Raw genomic sequence first — 14753 nt, 5'->3', positions numbered from 1 at the left:
TGGAATGAATTATGCTCGCAATCCGAGGTTTTACTGTATTTCCAAATTTTGCCCTGCCTTGTTTCAAACACCTCAGAGAGTAGGATATTTCATTATTTTGCTAGTTTTTTAATACAGTCTTGATTGATTTTCTACAAAAATCTTGGGAAGACTCTTACTTGTTAATTTGTGAGTATAACAACAGATGTCTACTGAAACAACTGTATGATCTATTTTTCTGTTTGGACAGATAGATCCACAAAACAAACTGACTGGAGAATTGAATTGTGGTTTATTCAGAACCCTTGGAATTCAAGAGACTGGAACAACAGAATAAACCACCAAAACTAACTTTCTCTCTTCATTAAAGGACCAACATACAGGTAAAATGTGACGGCACTGATCTCCAATGGTTCTCTCTCTCTTTCTCTGTCTCTCTCTCTTTCTCTCTCTCTGTCTCTCTCTCTCTTTCCCCTAACCCTTCACCATTTCAAAAACTGTGATATATGCTTAGTCATAGACAGATGGAGCCAAATCCTTCCTAGTAAAGTACACAAACCATAAATTTTCTCAAGTCTAAATCCTGAGGAAAAAATCTGGTTCTCAAACAGTGTATAATTTGTGTATTATTATTTTGTGTGATGTTCTACAAGTTGCAGGTATCAGGTCTCACTTTGTTCCACTCCGAGTTGGTCGATACAGGGTCTTCTGCTGCCAGGGCGATGCTACTGGCCACGATGACCAGGAGAATGGACATTTCAAAGTACCGCAGGGTAACCACATAGTGACAGATCCGTCGGATCCTGAGTAAAGGGCATCAAGAAACAATTCTTTACCATCAAGCAATTTCAAATTAAGTACTAAATATTCAATCCATGTTCGTGTGCCATTCTATCCCTTTCGGTTGTGGTTTAATAAAGCACAATAAAAATAGAAAAAGAAATGAATTGACCACTATGATGTGGTGTAAGACTGAGCACAGATAACCATACTCCAGAATTTGTATGTACTCTTACGGGTTAGTAGCCTTAAAGATGAACATGCTATCTGGCGGCACAGCTTTGGGTACTGTCTTTACTTCCTCCTCCTCCTCCTCCTCCTCTTCTTCTTTCTCTTTATCAGAATTGGCAGCTTCAATATCTTTACTGTTCACTGCAAGGCAAGGGAAAACCTCCAAGGTATCTAGGATCATTCACAACATTGCATGAAAACAGTCATGGGCCATCAGAATGAAATCACAGTTCTTGCGCAAATCCATGCATGTTATGTTGGTCTCTGTCTTTGGCACTGAAGTGTAATGTAAAAGGAAGGGTGTTAAACAATGCTAGCAGGCCAAAGTGGTATTATCAGAGAGTATTTTCAATTCTTAGGTAGCTAACTCCAATCTCTGAGATGTGGTATGTTGTATACCTCCACGTTTAAGATCTGAATATGAAGTAATTATTTGGTTAAAAATTACTGTTATGTGGAGCTGGCTGTGTATATTCAAAAAAATATTCCTTTGTTAAATAGCTTACATGGGTAAGATTAGGACTGTTTAAATTCAATTCTGTATCATTTGGCTGTGTTTTCTTGTTGGCATATGATTTGCATATATTAGTACATTCATGTAATTCTGTATGTATTATGAGTGTGAATCTTAATGTACTCGATGTGGGTTTAAGACTGTCATCTTAGGCTGCCTGATATAATATAATGAGAGTTTGGGTGAATGATCTTGCACAAAGCTGAAATATAGACAGAATCCACTGGAGCCCAGCTTTGCCTCCTTATCTCCTTATGTCCAAATTGCACCTTACCAAAGTGGAGCTCTGCCTCTTTCAATGTTATTTTTTCTCTTTTTTATTGTCCCAAAATTTAGTAAAAGATTCAAAGTGAATGGTTTAATAAAAAGTCACTTTTGTGCTAAAAATGATGTTTCATTAGTAGCTCTAACCTGACATTAATTTTTCAAGTGTATGAAATATTTGAACACGATGCCTTAATTTTTGTCTCGTTTATGTATTTTGACTTATTTTGCTTGCCGTACTGCTGCCAAAACGTCACTTAGCTACACTCTGCTAGAGGCAAGATGTATGTAAGAAGCAATTAATGAATAACTTGATATTTTAACGCAATATCACAGGGACATTGTGAATGAATAAGCTAGAACATTACTTGTAGTCATAAGACATTTTGATGCATTTTTACATTTCATTTACATGTTATGTCTCAAAAATTCAAATACTAAAAATTCAAATTGAAGTACTACCCATGCAATATGTATAACACCCACATCAAATAAAAAAATCTTTTAATTACAATTTGCATTGCCTTAAAGTGGTAACACAACATGCTGACATATGAGCATACTGCATTGTTAAGATTTTGATAATAAATATATATGATAGCTAATATACAGGAAGGATTTCCTTCCTGCCTGATTGTGATTTAACCCCTAATCATGTCAGTGTGCATTGGCTAATTTCCATAATGGGCATGCAGATGTTTCGGGAACTCGTATGCCCACAGTACCTGTCATAGGTGTCAGCTCCATCAGCGGCTGAGCCCCAGGTACCTCGATAACCACACTGGTGTTCGAGTTCAAGCCCTCACGATTCAGGGAGCTAGGATTGTTCTCACTGTCTCCCATAGTCATGTTGATGTCCAGAACTGCCATGCCGGCTTCCTCCATGAGTTGTGGACTAGCGTTCTGGCTCTCCTCCAGCTCCAGCACATGTGCAGAGGGCAACATGGGCTTAGTCTCTGAGAGGTCAGCAAATGCAGGAAATTCCCCAGTGGCATCATTTAACCTGTAAATAAGAGGAAGATTTAATAGGATAAAAATTAAAATATTAAATAACAGATTAAAATATTAGGGTTTGCACTCTATACGCCAGGGGTACAGTTTGTTTTTCCCTGAAGCTCAAACTCAGTGAGGGACAAGGCAAGGCCCAGTACAATTGTCCAGGCAAGGATCCCCCTTGGTAGGTTTAGCTGACCTGGGGGTGGTTCGTCATGCTGGGGGCTCTACCAGTTGAGGGTCACTGCTTTAGTCTACAACGTTTCTATAGTGACATCAAGTAACTGCAAGCTGAACGAGTTTATTTATAGTTTACATAAAGAAAAACAAGATTTGGTCAGACTACTGTAAAGCCATAAAGCCTGAAATGAAAACTAAAGAGAAATTTCCCTGTCAGAGCAACAAAATAATGACTAACATGACTTGGGGGTCAACTTTACCTCTGCTGCTCCTCATCTTTCACTGTCTGAGTGTCTCCTTCCTCAGCCTCTGCATCCTCTTTCTCTTCAGGGGGCCTCCTTTCCTGGCTAGCAGCATGATGACTCTCCTTGTGGGCCTCTCTGGCCCTGCCATCAGACCGGGACTCCCGGTGCCGATGCTTCCTGGGTCGTGTTCCATCCTCAGGGGCTAAGGTATTCCCAGAGGGTGGTCGGAACCTGCGAGCCCCCCGCTGCCGTCTCTCGCCAGAGCGGGGACTCCTCCAGCCCTCCTGCGACAGGTGGCAATGGTTTGTCACGGCTAACCTATCTTCTGGCCCTGGTAAAGGCAACGACTTTGATTCTGAAGGGTTAGGAAGTGACATGGCTAATGGGTTGTCTGGTGGGGGCATGATGATAGACATGGGGGGCTCAGGGATGGACATGGGGGGCTCGGGGATGGACATGGGGGGCTCAGGGAGTGGCATGGCCACCGACATAGGCGATTCTGGTAGAGGCATGCCCGTAGACACGGGGGACTCCGGAAGCCGGCGCAAGCTGGCGCTGGATGTGTAGGTGCCCTTGCGCTGATGGTGGCAACTGCCTGGGGTGTCCAGCTCCTCGCTGGGGCTGCTGAACAGGACTTCCCGGCTGGCCATCTGCCTGCGTTTGCGCAGCTGGTTGGCTCTCTGTTCCCACACCGACATGGATATCCGTTTCCTCCTGTCTCTCCTGGTCACGAAAGAGTTAGAGGCATTGAACTGCTGCTCGTCTCCCCCGTCAGCTTGGTCCTCCGCCTCTGTCTCGGCAACATAGGCAGGACGGCTTCTGTGAATGGCCCGCTTCCTGTACAGGTATGGCCGCCTCCTCCTGCTGGAATAAAAGATGAGGAACCTCGTCAACATGGGCAATGAGTAGGATCATCCAGAGCAATCATTTATTTTCATTCATTTAAAAATTTTAATAAATAGATTCAAAGTACGCACAGCTTTTATTTTCATTGATTCATACATGTATGTGAAATGACAGTGTAGAAAGAAAACACTGAAATAGTACTAACTGACATTTCTAAGGGTTCTGATTTTCAAATCTTGGTAATCAGGAAAAACATTTAAAGAAATTTACAAATTGAAAAAAAATAAGTACCAGAAAAAAAAACAAACAATGTGAAAACACAGATGAATCTCCATACATTTTTTATATATATATACATATATATATAAAGACTGGAAAACATTTACCGAGTTAAGAAAATCAGACATGTTGAGTGATAAGATAAAGGAACAGACATTACTTACTCGTACTGGTACTCTTGTGTAGTCCATGAAAATCAATGAGCGATTGGTTGAAAACAAGACATTAGTGTATTTGTGAACATAGACAAAACAATTGCAGTGACAAAGTCCAAAACGTGACATAAACAATAGATTATGTTCATAGTAGTAATTCCTAAATTACTCAGATATTGGCCGTATGTTAAATTTGGTACTACTTGAGCAAAATAATCCACAAAATATGGCATAACCCAATGGAATCTGATTTTAGGACAGGAGCTAAGCACCAAATCGCTTTGGTCTCTGTCACTTAGCAAGCAAAGCTTTGTGTGTCGACAAGATGGCGCCAGTATCACAACAGAGCAACATCAACAGGTACAATGCACAATATTTAAAGAACTCTGAAATGTTGAGACCTTAAAGGAAATGAGACAGTAATAAAACACATATAAATGATGCCCATTCTCTAATGATATTTGTCTGAAGGGTACATTTTGCTATTTTGGGTAGCTTGTTGTGTTTTTTTTGGTAGTAAAAGTGTCCTGCAACCATGCTGGCCAGTTGCATGCACTTGGTTGCATGATGGGACAAAAGGGTAAGGGGGTAAGGTTGATCAGAGATATTTTAAACAAATCACACATGCTACATTGTGCATATTTTTCCTGTATTCTGACTGTCAACATGCTGGCCTCACTTCTTACTCAATCCTCTGTGCCACTACCATTGCCGAAACCCATGCCACATCCATTCAGATGTTACTATGAAACCAATACAGTCAAGCTCTCATTTTGATCATTCAGTGCTCCATGGTGCTGTGATGTAACAAAGTACTCTAAGATGATATTGTTTCAAATACAATGGAGTACAGCAGTTTTTACACAATACAAAGAATTTTCTTTTAAAAGCCATAAAATCACATTCAGATCTTTTGTCAAATATTATGTTTTATGGTTATTTTTGTTACGTTTGCAATACTGCAGGTAAATTATAGCTTATTTAAAACTTACGTAGGATATTACAAAATAAGTGGATGCGTAACTTGAAACAATGACGTGCAGGACCGTGTTGAAATTATGAAAGACTCATAAACGGTTTGGTAGGGCACTTTTTCTTTTCCTTCTTTACCATAATGCTTCAATATATTCTAATGTAAAGTTGGCACTTCCAGATTCCATGCAAAATGCTACTATGTTTCACGTCAAACATGCATATTTTTCAGTTGTAACGTCTTACATGCTTGCACATGCATTATACATGCACGAGTTTAGACTCTGCCCTTATATTACTTTGTGGAGCAAGGTTTTCTAGATAAGCGTCAGGTTGAAGTGACAGATATGTGTATGTGTAGATTATGAGGGGGTTCAACCCAGACCCAGCTTGAACTTTAGAACAGAAAAGACCTTTCCAGTAGTAGAGGTAACACACCAGTAGCATTTAGGATCTGAAATCAGACAGCAAGCTACTGACCAGCACATACACTATATGGACCAAAGTATTGGGACACCTGACCATTACAGCTGTTTTCATGACATCCCATCCTCAATCCATAAGCATCAATATGGAGTTTCTCCCCCCTTTGCAGCTGTAACAGCTGCCACATTTCAGGAAAGGCACATGATTTTGGAGTTCGTCTGTGGAAATTTTTACTATTGTAATATTTATTATTATTATTATTATTATTATTATTATTATTATTATTATTTAAATGCTATTTAATACTTATTTCATATTTATTCTTCTAAACTCCCGCGACCCAGTAGGATAAGCGGTTTGGAAAATGGATGGATGGATTTATTCTTCTATTTGCAAGATCAGGCACTGATTTTGGACGTGAATGTCCGGCTCACAATCTCCATTCTAGTTCATCCTTAAGTGTTCGAAAGGATTAAGGTCAGGGCTCATGTGGACCAGTCAAGTTGTTCCACATGTAACTCACCTAATCATGTCTTTGTAGACTTTGCTTTGTGCACTGGGGCACAGTCATGTTGGAACAGAAAATTCCTTCCCCAAACTGTTCCCATGAAGTTGGAAGCATAGAATTGTCCAAAATGTCTTGGTATGCTGAAGCACTGAAGCAAGTCCACTTTACTGGAACTGGGGGACCTAACCCAACCCCTGAAAAACAAATCTACACCATTATCCCTCCTCCACCAAACTTTACAGCTGACACATTGCAGTCAGGCAGGTAAAGTTCTACTGTCATCCACTAAACCCAGACTTATCCATCAGACTGTCAGAGAGAGAAGTGAGATTCGTCACTCCACAGAACTGCTCCAGAGTCCAGTGGCAGTGTACTTTACAGCACCCATCTGACGCTTGGCATTGCGCTTGGTGATATGCGGCTTGCATGCAGCTGATCAGCTATGGAAGCCCATTTCATGAAGCTCCTGGTGCACAGTTTTGTGCTGGGGTTAATGTCAGAGGAAGTTTGGAAATCTGTATTTAATGAGTCAACAGAAAGACTTTTACGCACTATGTGTCTCACCACTTGACAACTCCGCTTTGTTACTTTACATGGTCTGCCACTTTGATGTTGAGTTTATGTTGTTCCTAAACACTTCCATTTTGTAATAATACTGCTTACAGTTGACTGTGGAATATCTAGCAGGGAAGAAATTTCACAAATTTACTGCAAAGGTGGCTTCCTATGACATGCTTGAATTCACTGAGCTCTTCAGAATGACCCATTCTTTCACAAATGTTTGTAAACCTGCCTGCATGGCTAAGTGTTTGATTTGGTCTGAATGAAACACCTGAAATCAGTAATTAAGAGATGTGTCTCAATGCTTTTGTCCATATACTGTAGTGTATGTTTCATACTGAAGATAGTCTAATTTCAAATAAACCTAATCACTGACCCCAATTCGCTATTCTCACATCTTAATACATACAACGAAAATACACAGTCATTTTATTAACAGTTCCATACAAAGCTAATTTTCTGTGGTTTCCTGCAATCATTTTCCTGCAATTCCAGACCTTTCCTGAAAACATTTCTGTTCTTTGTTTTTATATAGTTCAAGCACACGCTACAGTAATTCTGTTCTCCAAATGTGTAATTTAAAAAGTCAGAAGTTCATGCTAAACTGTATGTATTTCAGCTCAGTTTGAACAGAATTCAAATAAATCTCACCACACGAGGGAGCACAGTAATGCACAAGCTAAAAATTTCAGCAGCTTAAAACGCAGATAGACAAATGATTCCATAAATACTCTTTATATTTTCATTATGAATTAATTATTCATTTCTTTTTTTATCATAGTTGAAACAGAACATAAACACAACTCCAATGTACCTTTAACCGTAGAAACATACATCACACCCACAACTGTTTATTCAGTGTAATAAAGTAATATTCTACAAATTTTTATAACTGTATAAATATATTTTTACATTATATTCCTCTAATTTTACCCATTTTAGTCATGCTCATAAGAATCACCCATCTTCAGAATGCTGAGAATTCATTTATTTTATTTACATTTAAGGGTACTGTAAGTGCAGATAAAAAAACAAATGAAATAGGTCTTCTATTGCCAAATTAAATTATACCATATAGAGTGAAGAATATTAGGTTAGATACCCCAGTAGAAATGATTTTCTATAAAAAGCTCATGGAAAACGTTTTCCCTTGAAATAATGAACACATTAATAAAATCTCTAAATCCAGCCTCTATACAGTAACTGCTTATCCAGGACAAGGTTTTGACAACAATGAAACACAGGCAGCATTAGGCATGGGACACCCAGGATACCAGTCTCTCCCAGCGTAGCAAAGATAATGAATTTAGGAATAATAAAATGTTTACATTAATGATAATAATCTGTAAGGACAGTATTATTGTATTCATAAAGCACCTGCAGCTTGTACTAAATGACGCCCACTGTAGTGTGATGTAATAACAGGGCCGTGTTACTGTGCCCTATAAAACCCTAGAGAATGGGCATAGAAAAAATACTTGTGTTTCTCTCTCAAATGTTTGACTTGGACTGGATAAATGAAGAGTGCTATCTCTATGACAACAGTTGAAATTTCTCTCTGCAGTTGCTGGGAAGCCTGCCAGTACGGCTGATCCATCTACAGCAACTGAAAGAACAAGGCTGATCCATCTACAGTAACAGAAAGAAGAAAGCTGATACATCTATAGTTACAGAATAGTCATAGCTGATCCATCTACAGCAACAGAAAGAACAAGGCTGATCTATCTACAGTAACAGAATGGTCACAACTGACCCATCTATGGTAACAGAAAGAACAAGGCTGATCCATCTACAGTAACAGATAGAACAAGGCTGATCCATCTACAGTAACAGAAAGAACATGGCTGATCCTTCTACAGTAACAGAAATAACACAGTTGACCTATCTACAGTAACAGAAAGGTCACGGCTGATCCATCCATGGTAACAGAAAGAACATGGCTGATAAATTTACAGTAGCATAAAGAACACGGGTAATCCCTCTAATGTAACATTAAAAAAAAACACAGCCAATCCATGTACTGTAATATAAGGCACATGGCTGATCCATCTACAGTAGCCTGATGAACACAGCTGATATACTGTAACATGAAGACAGTGTTGAGAATTTCAGGTCCAGAATCCCGACCAAGAATTTGTTTCTACCAAGCAGTTGAGTATTCTGTGACTGTGACTCATTATGCTAAGCTGGTTGGTAGAAAAAGATCTTGATCTGGATTTGTAGCTTCAGGACCTGAACTGCCCAATACTGCATAAAGAACATGGCCGATCCATCTATAGAAGCATAAAGAACATGGCTGCTCTATGTGCCATAATATCAACAATACGGCTGGTCAATCGACAGTAGCTGAAAGAACACATATGATTCATGTGCCATAACATAAGGAACATGGCTGATCCAAGTACCATAATATAATGAATAAGGCTTGTCAATTTACAGTAACAGAAAGAACATGGTTGATTTATCTACAGTAGCAGAAACAACACAGCTGATTCATCTACCACAACAAAAAGAACAGAGGTGATCCATATACCGTAACATAAAGAATACGGCTGATCCATCAACAGTAACATAAAGAACATGGTTGATCCATGTACCGTAAAATAAAGAAGACAGCTGATCCATCTACAGAAGAAGGAAAATATGGATGTTCTTTCTACAGTAATAGAAAGAACACAGCTGATCCATCCACAATAATATAAAAAACATGGCATGTGTGTCTAGAGTAACATAAAGAACATGGCTTATCCATGAACTGTAACATGAAGAACTCAGCTGATCCATCTACATTAACAGAAATAACATGGCTGATCTCTCTATGGTAAACGAGCACAACTAATCTAGTTAGAGTAACAGAAAGGACACGACTGATTAATCTATCATAACATAAAGAAACACAGCCAATCCCTGTACCGTAACATAAGGAACATAGCTTATCCATCTACAGTAGCAGAAAGAACACACCTGATCCATGTACCATAGCACAAAGAACACGACTGATCCATCTACAGTATAGAAGCAAAAAGAACACGACTGATCCATCTACAGTATAGAAGCAAAAAGAACATGGTTGATCCATGTACTGTAACATAAAGAACATGGCTGATTCATCTACCTCAACAAAAAGAACATGGCTGATCCATCTACAGTAATATAAAGAACAGGGCTGTTCCTTCTACAGTAGCAGAAAGAACATGTCAGGTCTATATACTGTAATATAAAAAACACGGCTGATCCATGTACCATAATATGATGAACTCAGCTGATCCATCTACAGTAACAAAAAGAACACAGATGATCCATCTACAATAGCAGACAAAACACGGCTGATCCATCTTTTGTAACATAAAAAAACATGACCAATTTGTGTATGGAATACAGTTAATCCATCTACAGATGACTGATCCATCTATAGAAGCAGAAAGAACATGGCTAATCCATAAAGGACATGGCTGATCCATGTACAGTAACATAAAGAACATGGCTGATCGATCTACAGTTGCCGGAAGAACATGGCTATTTCAATTAAAATGACTACTCAGCATTTAAAAAGCAGGACAATTGTGTGTAAATGTAGTAATATATCAACCCTGTAATAACCAACCAATAATTATGTCACCTACTGTATATTAATTATGTATTATAACTATATGCTCTCAGAATGACAATACTGCATTACCCAGACAGCCCTGTCACACTGTCACCCCATCTAATCATCTAATCCCTACTCTTCCCACACCCCCCAATCTGTACAGTCTCTAGCTACACGTTGTCCCTCAAAAAAACATATTTATACTTTATTTTAGCATGATCAGAAAATTGTATCGCATCTGGCAGTTTGTGAATGACTGACCTATACAATATTCATGGGAATTTTGAAAAAGATTAATCAAATACTTTAATAGTTATCATATTCACAGGATTAAAAGCCTACTCAAACTGTAGTGGAAGCACTACATATACATGTACCTAACATTAGTGTATTGTACAAACTTAAAATAATTATAGGCTTTTAAAAAGTTACATTCATTCACCTGATGATTTTTATTAAAAGTGATCCCACAGTATCCCTGGAACAATTATGGTTAAGGGGCTTGCTCAAGGGCATAATGGTGACATCACTCAGCCAGTCACGGGATTTGAACCAGTGATCTTCAAATCACAGGCACAGAGTCCTAACCCACAGAGTCACACACCACCCAAATCACAAAGAGAAACACAAACTAATTTGAGGGCCTCTCAAGCATCCACTGAGCACCAGCACCTATGTTAACACTGCTCAATGGGAGGATGTCCACCATGCGAGGCGGCAGGGGCTAGGCTGTGAGCCGTCATAGGGCCGGGGGCCCTGATATCACTTACTCTGACATCAGGGAGGACATCGGGCCGACCTCCTTGGCTTTCTGCAAAGCATGTTTCTGATTGAAAATCTCCTCTTCTTCCTCTTCCTCCTGCCCGAAATTTTCATCTAAGTCGGCATATTCAGCTACAAAACTGCCATTTCCCATCTGGCATGGCAGCAATACTTTAATACAATCAAAGTTACATTTTTATAGTTTTGAATGTACATGATTAATAAAAAAATTGCCATTCCTCATTAAATTACACAGGTTGTCATATATACCGACCTTTGTCAGCTCCTGAGCATTGGCAAGGTTATCCACGGCGATGGCCAAAAACACATTGAGCAGCGTGTCTGTTTACAGGGTCATCAAGGAAGCTAATAAAATAAAATGTCCTTCACAATATTTTCCCTGTTCTCAAGCAATTATCTAATTAAACAACTACATTCATGAATAATACTTTAGGGCAGGATACAATTTCCAAAGAGTGTGAGCACAATGAAGTATATAGATGACCACATTCCTGACTGTACACCACCTTGAGAGCGAATGCCGTTGTACATGACCTCATTCCAGTCTTCACCAGTCAGGATCTAAGCAAACAAATAAAGAATCACACACAATGATGCAGTGCCAAGTCAAAAAGGTTGCATTTGGCGACAACACTGCCCCCCCGGGGTTTCTCACAATAAAATTTTCTGAGGAGTGAGGGGGGCTGGGGGGAGGATTTACAAAACATGGTCCAGATACCAAAATACAAGACAAAATCATATCATGTCCCATACTGGTTCAAAACAGGTCACAGCATTTAATTTTTCAATATGGGAAAATCTTATAATATATGGTACGGATGGCAGCCCTAACTATAGCACCTCCACCTCGCCATTTGACAGTCTGATTGACCTACACCTGCAGGTACACCTTAGCAATTTGAGGGTGTAAACTTAGGCAGCCTTGAAAACCCGGGTCTGTGATGATGCTAATAACTCACTGTTCCACATACACTCCGGCTTAACAACATACAGACATACAGGGACATACCTGAAATACAGTCATAATTGCTGCTGGAAATGTATCAAAATTTGTAGGGGTGTAATCTTCAAATATGAACCTGAAAAAAATAATAAAAATTTCATTTGCAATGACATATCTTAGATTGGACAGCAAATCTTTTAAAAATGTTTTCTTCCAAAAACAAAATTAGAAATTATGATAGACTAAATGGGTAGAACTACAAGTTGTACCCAAAAATGATAAAAAATTTTCTGTGTCACGTAGGAAGGCACTGTTGTCTCACACCTCTGGGACCCGGGTTCGAGTCTCTGCCTGGGTTACATGTGTGTGGAGTTTGCATGTTCTCCCCTTGTCGTTCTGGGGTTTCCTCCGGGTACTCTGGTTTCCCCCCACAGTCCAAAGACATGCTGAGGCTAACTGGAGTTACTAAATTCCCCATAGGTCTGCATGTGTGAGTGACGACAGGCTGCCCCCCCAATCCTGGGTTGTTCCCTGACTCGTGCCCATTGCTTCTGGGATAGGCTCCAGACCCCCTGTGACCCAATAAGATAAGTAGGTTGAACAATGGATGGATGGATGAATTTAGCAAGTTTAATTGCATAATGATGCATATTGTGTTAATTCAACTGAGCTAAAATCATTTTGCTGCTGATTTTTATTTATAATCAGCATCTGAGTTGGTCAGCATTGAAGAATTCTAGTGGCCCTGATGCCACTTTTCCATGGTCTCAATGCCCCGGTGAAACGTTTCACCCTCCATGAGCCATTGTTGTGGGTCAGGAACACAACCCAAAGCCCTGAACAACCTATGAATGTCTGGGCAGAAACAGAGACTGTCGACTTGTGTAAAGAAGCTGCTCAAATGTTCTTGGTGGTTCAGACAGACAGAGTTTGTACCTGATGATAGCAAAGCCCATCCTTGCTGTCTTGAATCAAGTAATTTTGCTTTTGGCATTTTTAGTTTTTTGATTGTTGTTACAGATCTTAATTAAAAAAAAAAAAACTTTTGAAGTCCCCGAGCAGCTTATTTAATTCTGCCTGTGTTATCAGATGAAGGGAGCCAGGCATAAAGGATTAGACATCTGGATCAGTGTTGTCTCCCATATCTGGTTTGTGCATTGTGGCACATTTAAGCTCCATGTCTCTGGTCTCTGTTTATGCCTTAAATATGTGAAAATGTCATCATGTGGCATTGGTCTTCAGTAGGCTTCTTATTTTTTGCACAGAAGCCAGATACATTTCTCTGGCAGTAGTAACAGTCCATCACATGATCCTTCTGTTTTCAGCATATCTCTGGAGCGGCAAATGGCACTGACTTCCAAGTACCTCTGAGCCAAGCTCTCAGGTTGACTGCACATGATTCTCAACAAATGTGAGGAGCCCAGAGTTTGTCTGGTCACCAATTTTACAACCAATATTGAGCTCAAAAGCTACCTTAAAATGTGCAGTCATACTGTGTTCTTTAAGCCTTCTGTATATGTTCTCTACAAATGCAGCTTTTGTGATATTGATGAGATATTTCTGCTGTGCTGAATGTTCCTAAAGGCAATAAATGCTATTTGTTGTACACTCCCTATGCTATTGTCCTATGTGCATCAACATGCGGTCAAACTCTATCAATGTAATACACAACATCTATATACATTATATGACTTTAATTTATAGCCTGTCTGCCAGATACCCTGATTTAGCCCAGGCATGTGTAAGACAACATTTGCATAGCACCTGCACTGAGTGCATGTCCAGGTATGCTTAGGCTGACCAAAACAGCTTGCTTTGTGTACAATGTACTGGTATACTTAAAATATGACAGGAAATCACAAAAATACATTATATTGTAGGAAATTTTAAGGTTATTTTAACCGCCCAAAAATTCACACCCAAAAGTATCCTGAAAAGTATTCTATTTATTATTAAGAAACTATTATTTAAAGAGTGTCAGTAGTAATGTGCGGTGACAAATCAAAATTTCACTGAACTGTACCTTCCACCAAACAGCTGCATACCCAGCAGTGCAAAGACCACTATGAAGAGAAAGAGCAGGAACAAAAGGCTGATAATGGACTTCATGGAACTCATCAGGGATACAACCAGGTTCCTCAGAGACGCCCAATATCTAGAACATGACAAATGTTCAAAATGATAAGTTAAATGTTCTATATATCGAACAAAAACACTGGAAAAACAACTGCAAAATACACACACAAACGTTTGCATTCTTTTCTTCGTGGGGACTCTCCATTGCTTTCTATAGGGAAAAACCCTAATCTCAACAACAACCTTAACCATAAGTAACCAAATATATTTAAGACTTTTGGCATTTGTAGTTGTTTGAATGTAGTTACAGATTTTTATAAAATTGAGTTTAGCTTTGTGGGGACTGAAGTAATGGTCCCCACGATGTAAAAAAATAATAGGTTTCTATCACATTGCAGGTTTCTATCACTATATGTAATGTGTGTG

The 14753-nt window shown here is 39.2% G+C and overlaps 1 protein-coding gene across 3 annotated transcripts in view; it reads right to left on the bottom strand.

Annotated features, from left to right (window-relative positions):
• Positions 1–14753, bottom strand: part of LOC125716864 (voltage-dependent R-type calcium channel subunit alpha-1E-like) — a 122990-nt gene that overhangs the window by 69623 nt on the left and 38614 nt on the right. Inside the window, exons 15-23 of one of the 3 annotated variants that reach the window (XM_048989662.1) lie at positions 14275–14406; positions 12318–12387; positions 11752–11869; positions 11562–11629; positions 11296–11384; positions 3202–4050; positions 2494–2771; positions 996–1131; positions 653–782 (exon numbers count right to left, since the gene is read on the bottom strand). In XM_048989662.1, coding sequence (XP_048845619.1) covers positions 653–782; positions 996–1131; positions 2494–2771; positions 3202–4050; positions 11296–11384; positions 11562–11629; positions 11752–11869; positions 12318–12387; positions 14275–14406 — 1870 coding nt within the window. The remainder of the gene's footprint in view (positions 1–652; positions 783–995; positions 1132–2493; positions 2772–3201; positions 4051–11295; positions 11385–11561; positions 11630–11751; positions 11870–12317; positions 12388–14274; positions 14407–14753) is intronic. The other 2 variants (XM_048989663.1, XM_048989665.1) reach the window with 2 other exon arrangements.

This window comes from Brienomyrus brachyistius, chromosome 21 (assembly GCF_023856365.1).
Source record: "Brienomyrus brachyistius isolate T26 chromosome 21, BBRACH_0.4, whole genome shotgun sequence".
NCBI lineage: Eukaryota > Metazoa > Chordata > Actinopteri > Osteoglossiformes > Mormyridae > Brienomyrus > Brienomyrus brachyistius.
The sequence above is the reverse complement of the archived record's forward strand: the minus strand, read 5'-3'. Positions and strand labels throughout refer to the sequence as shown.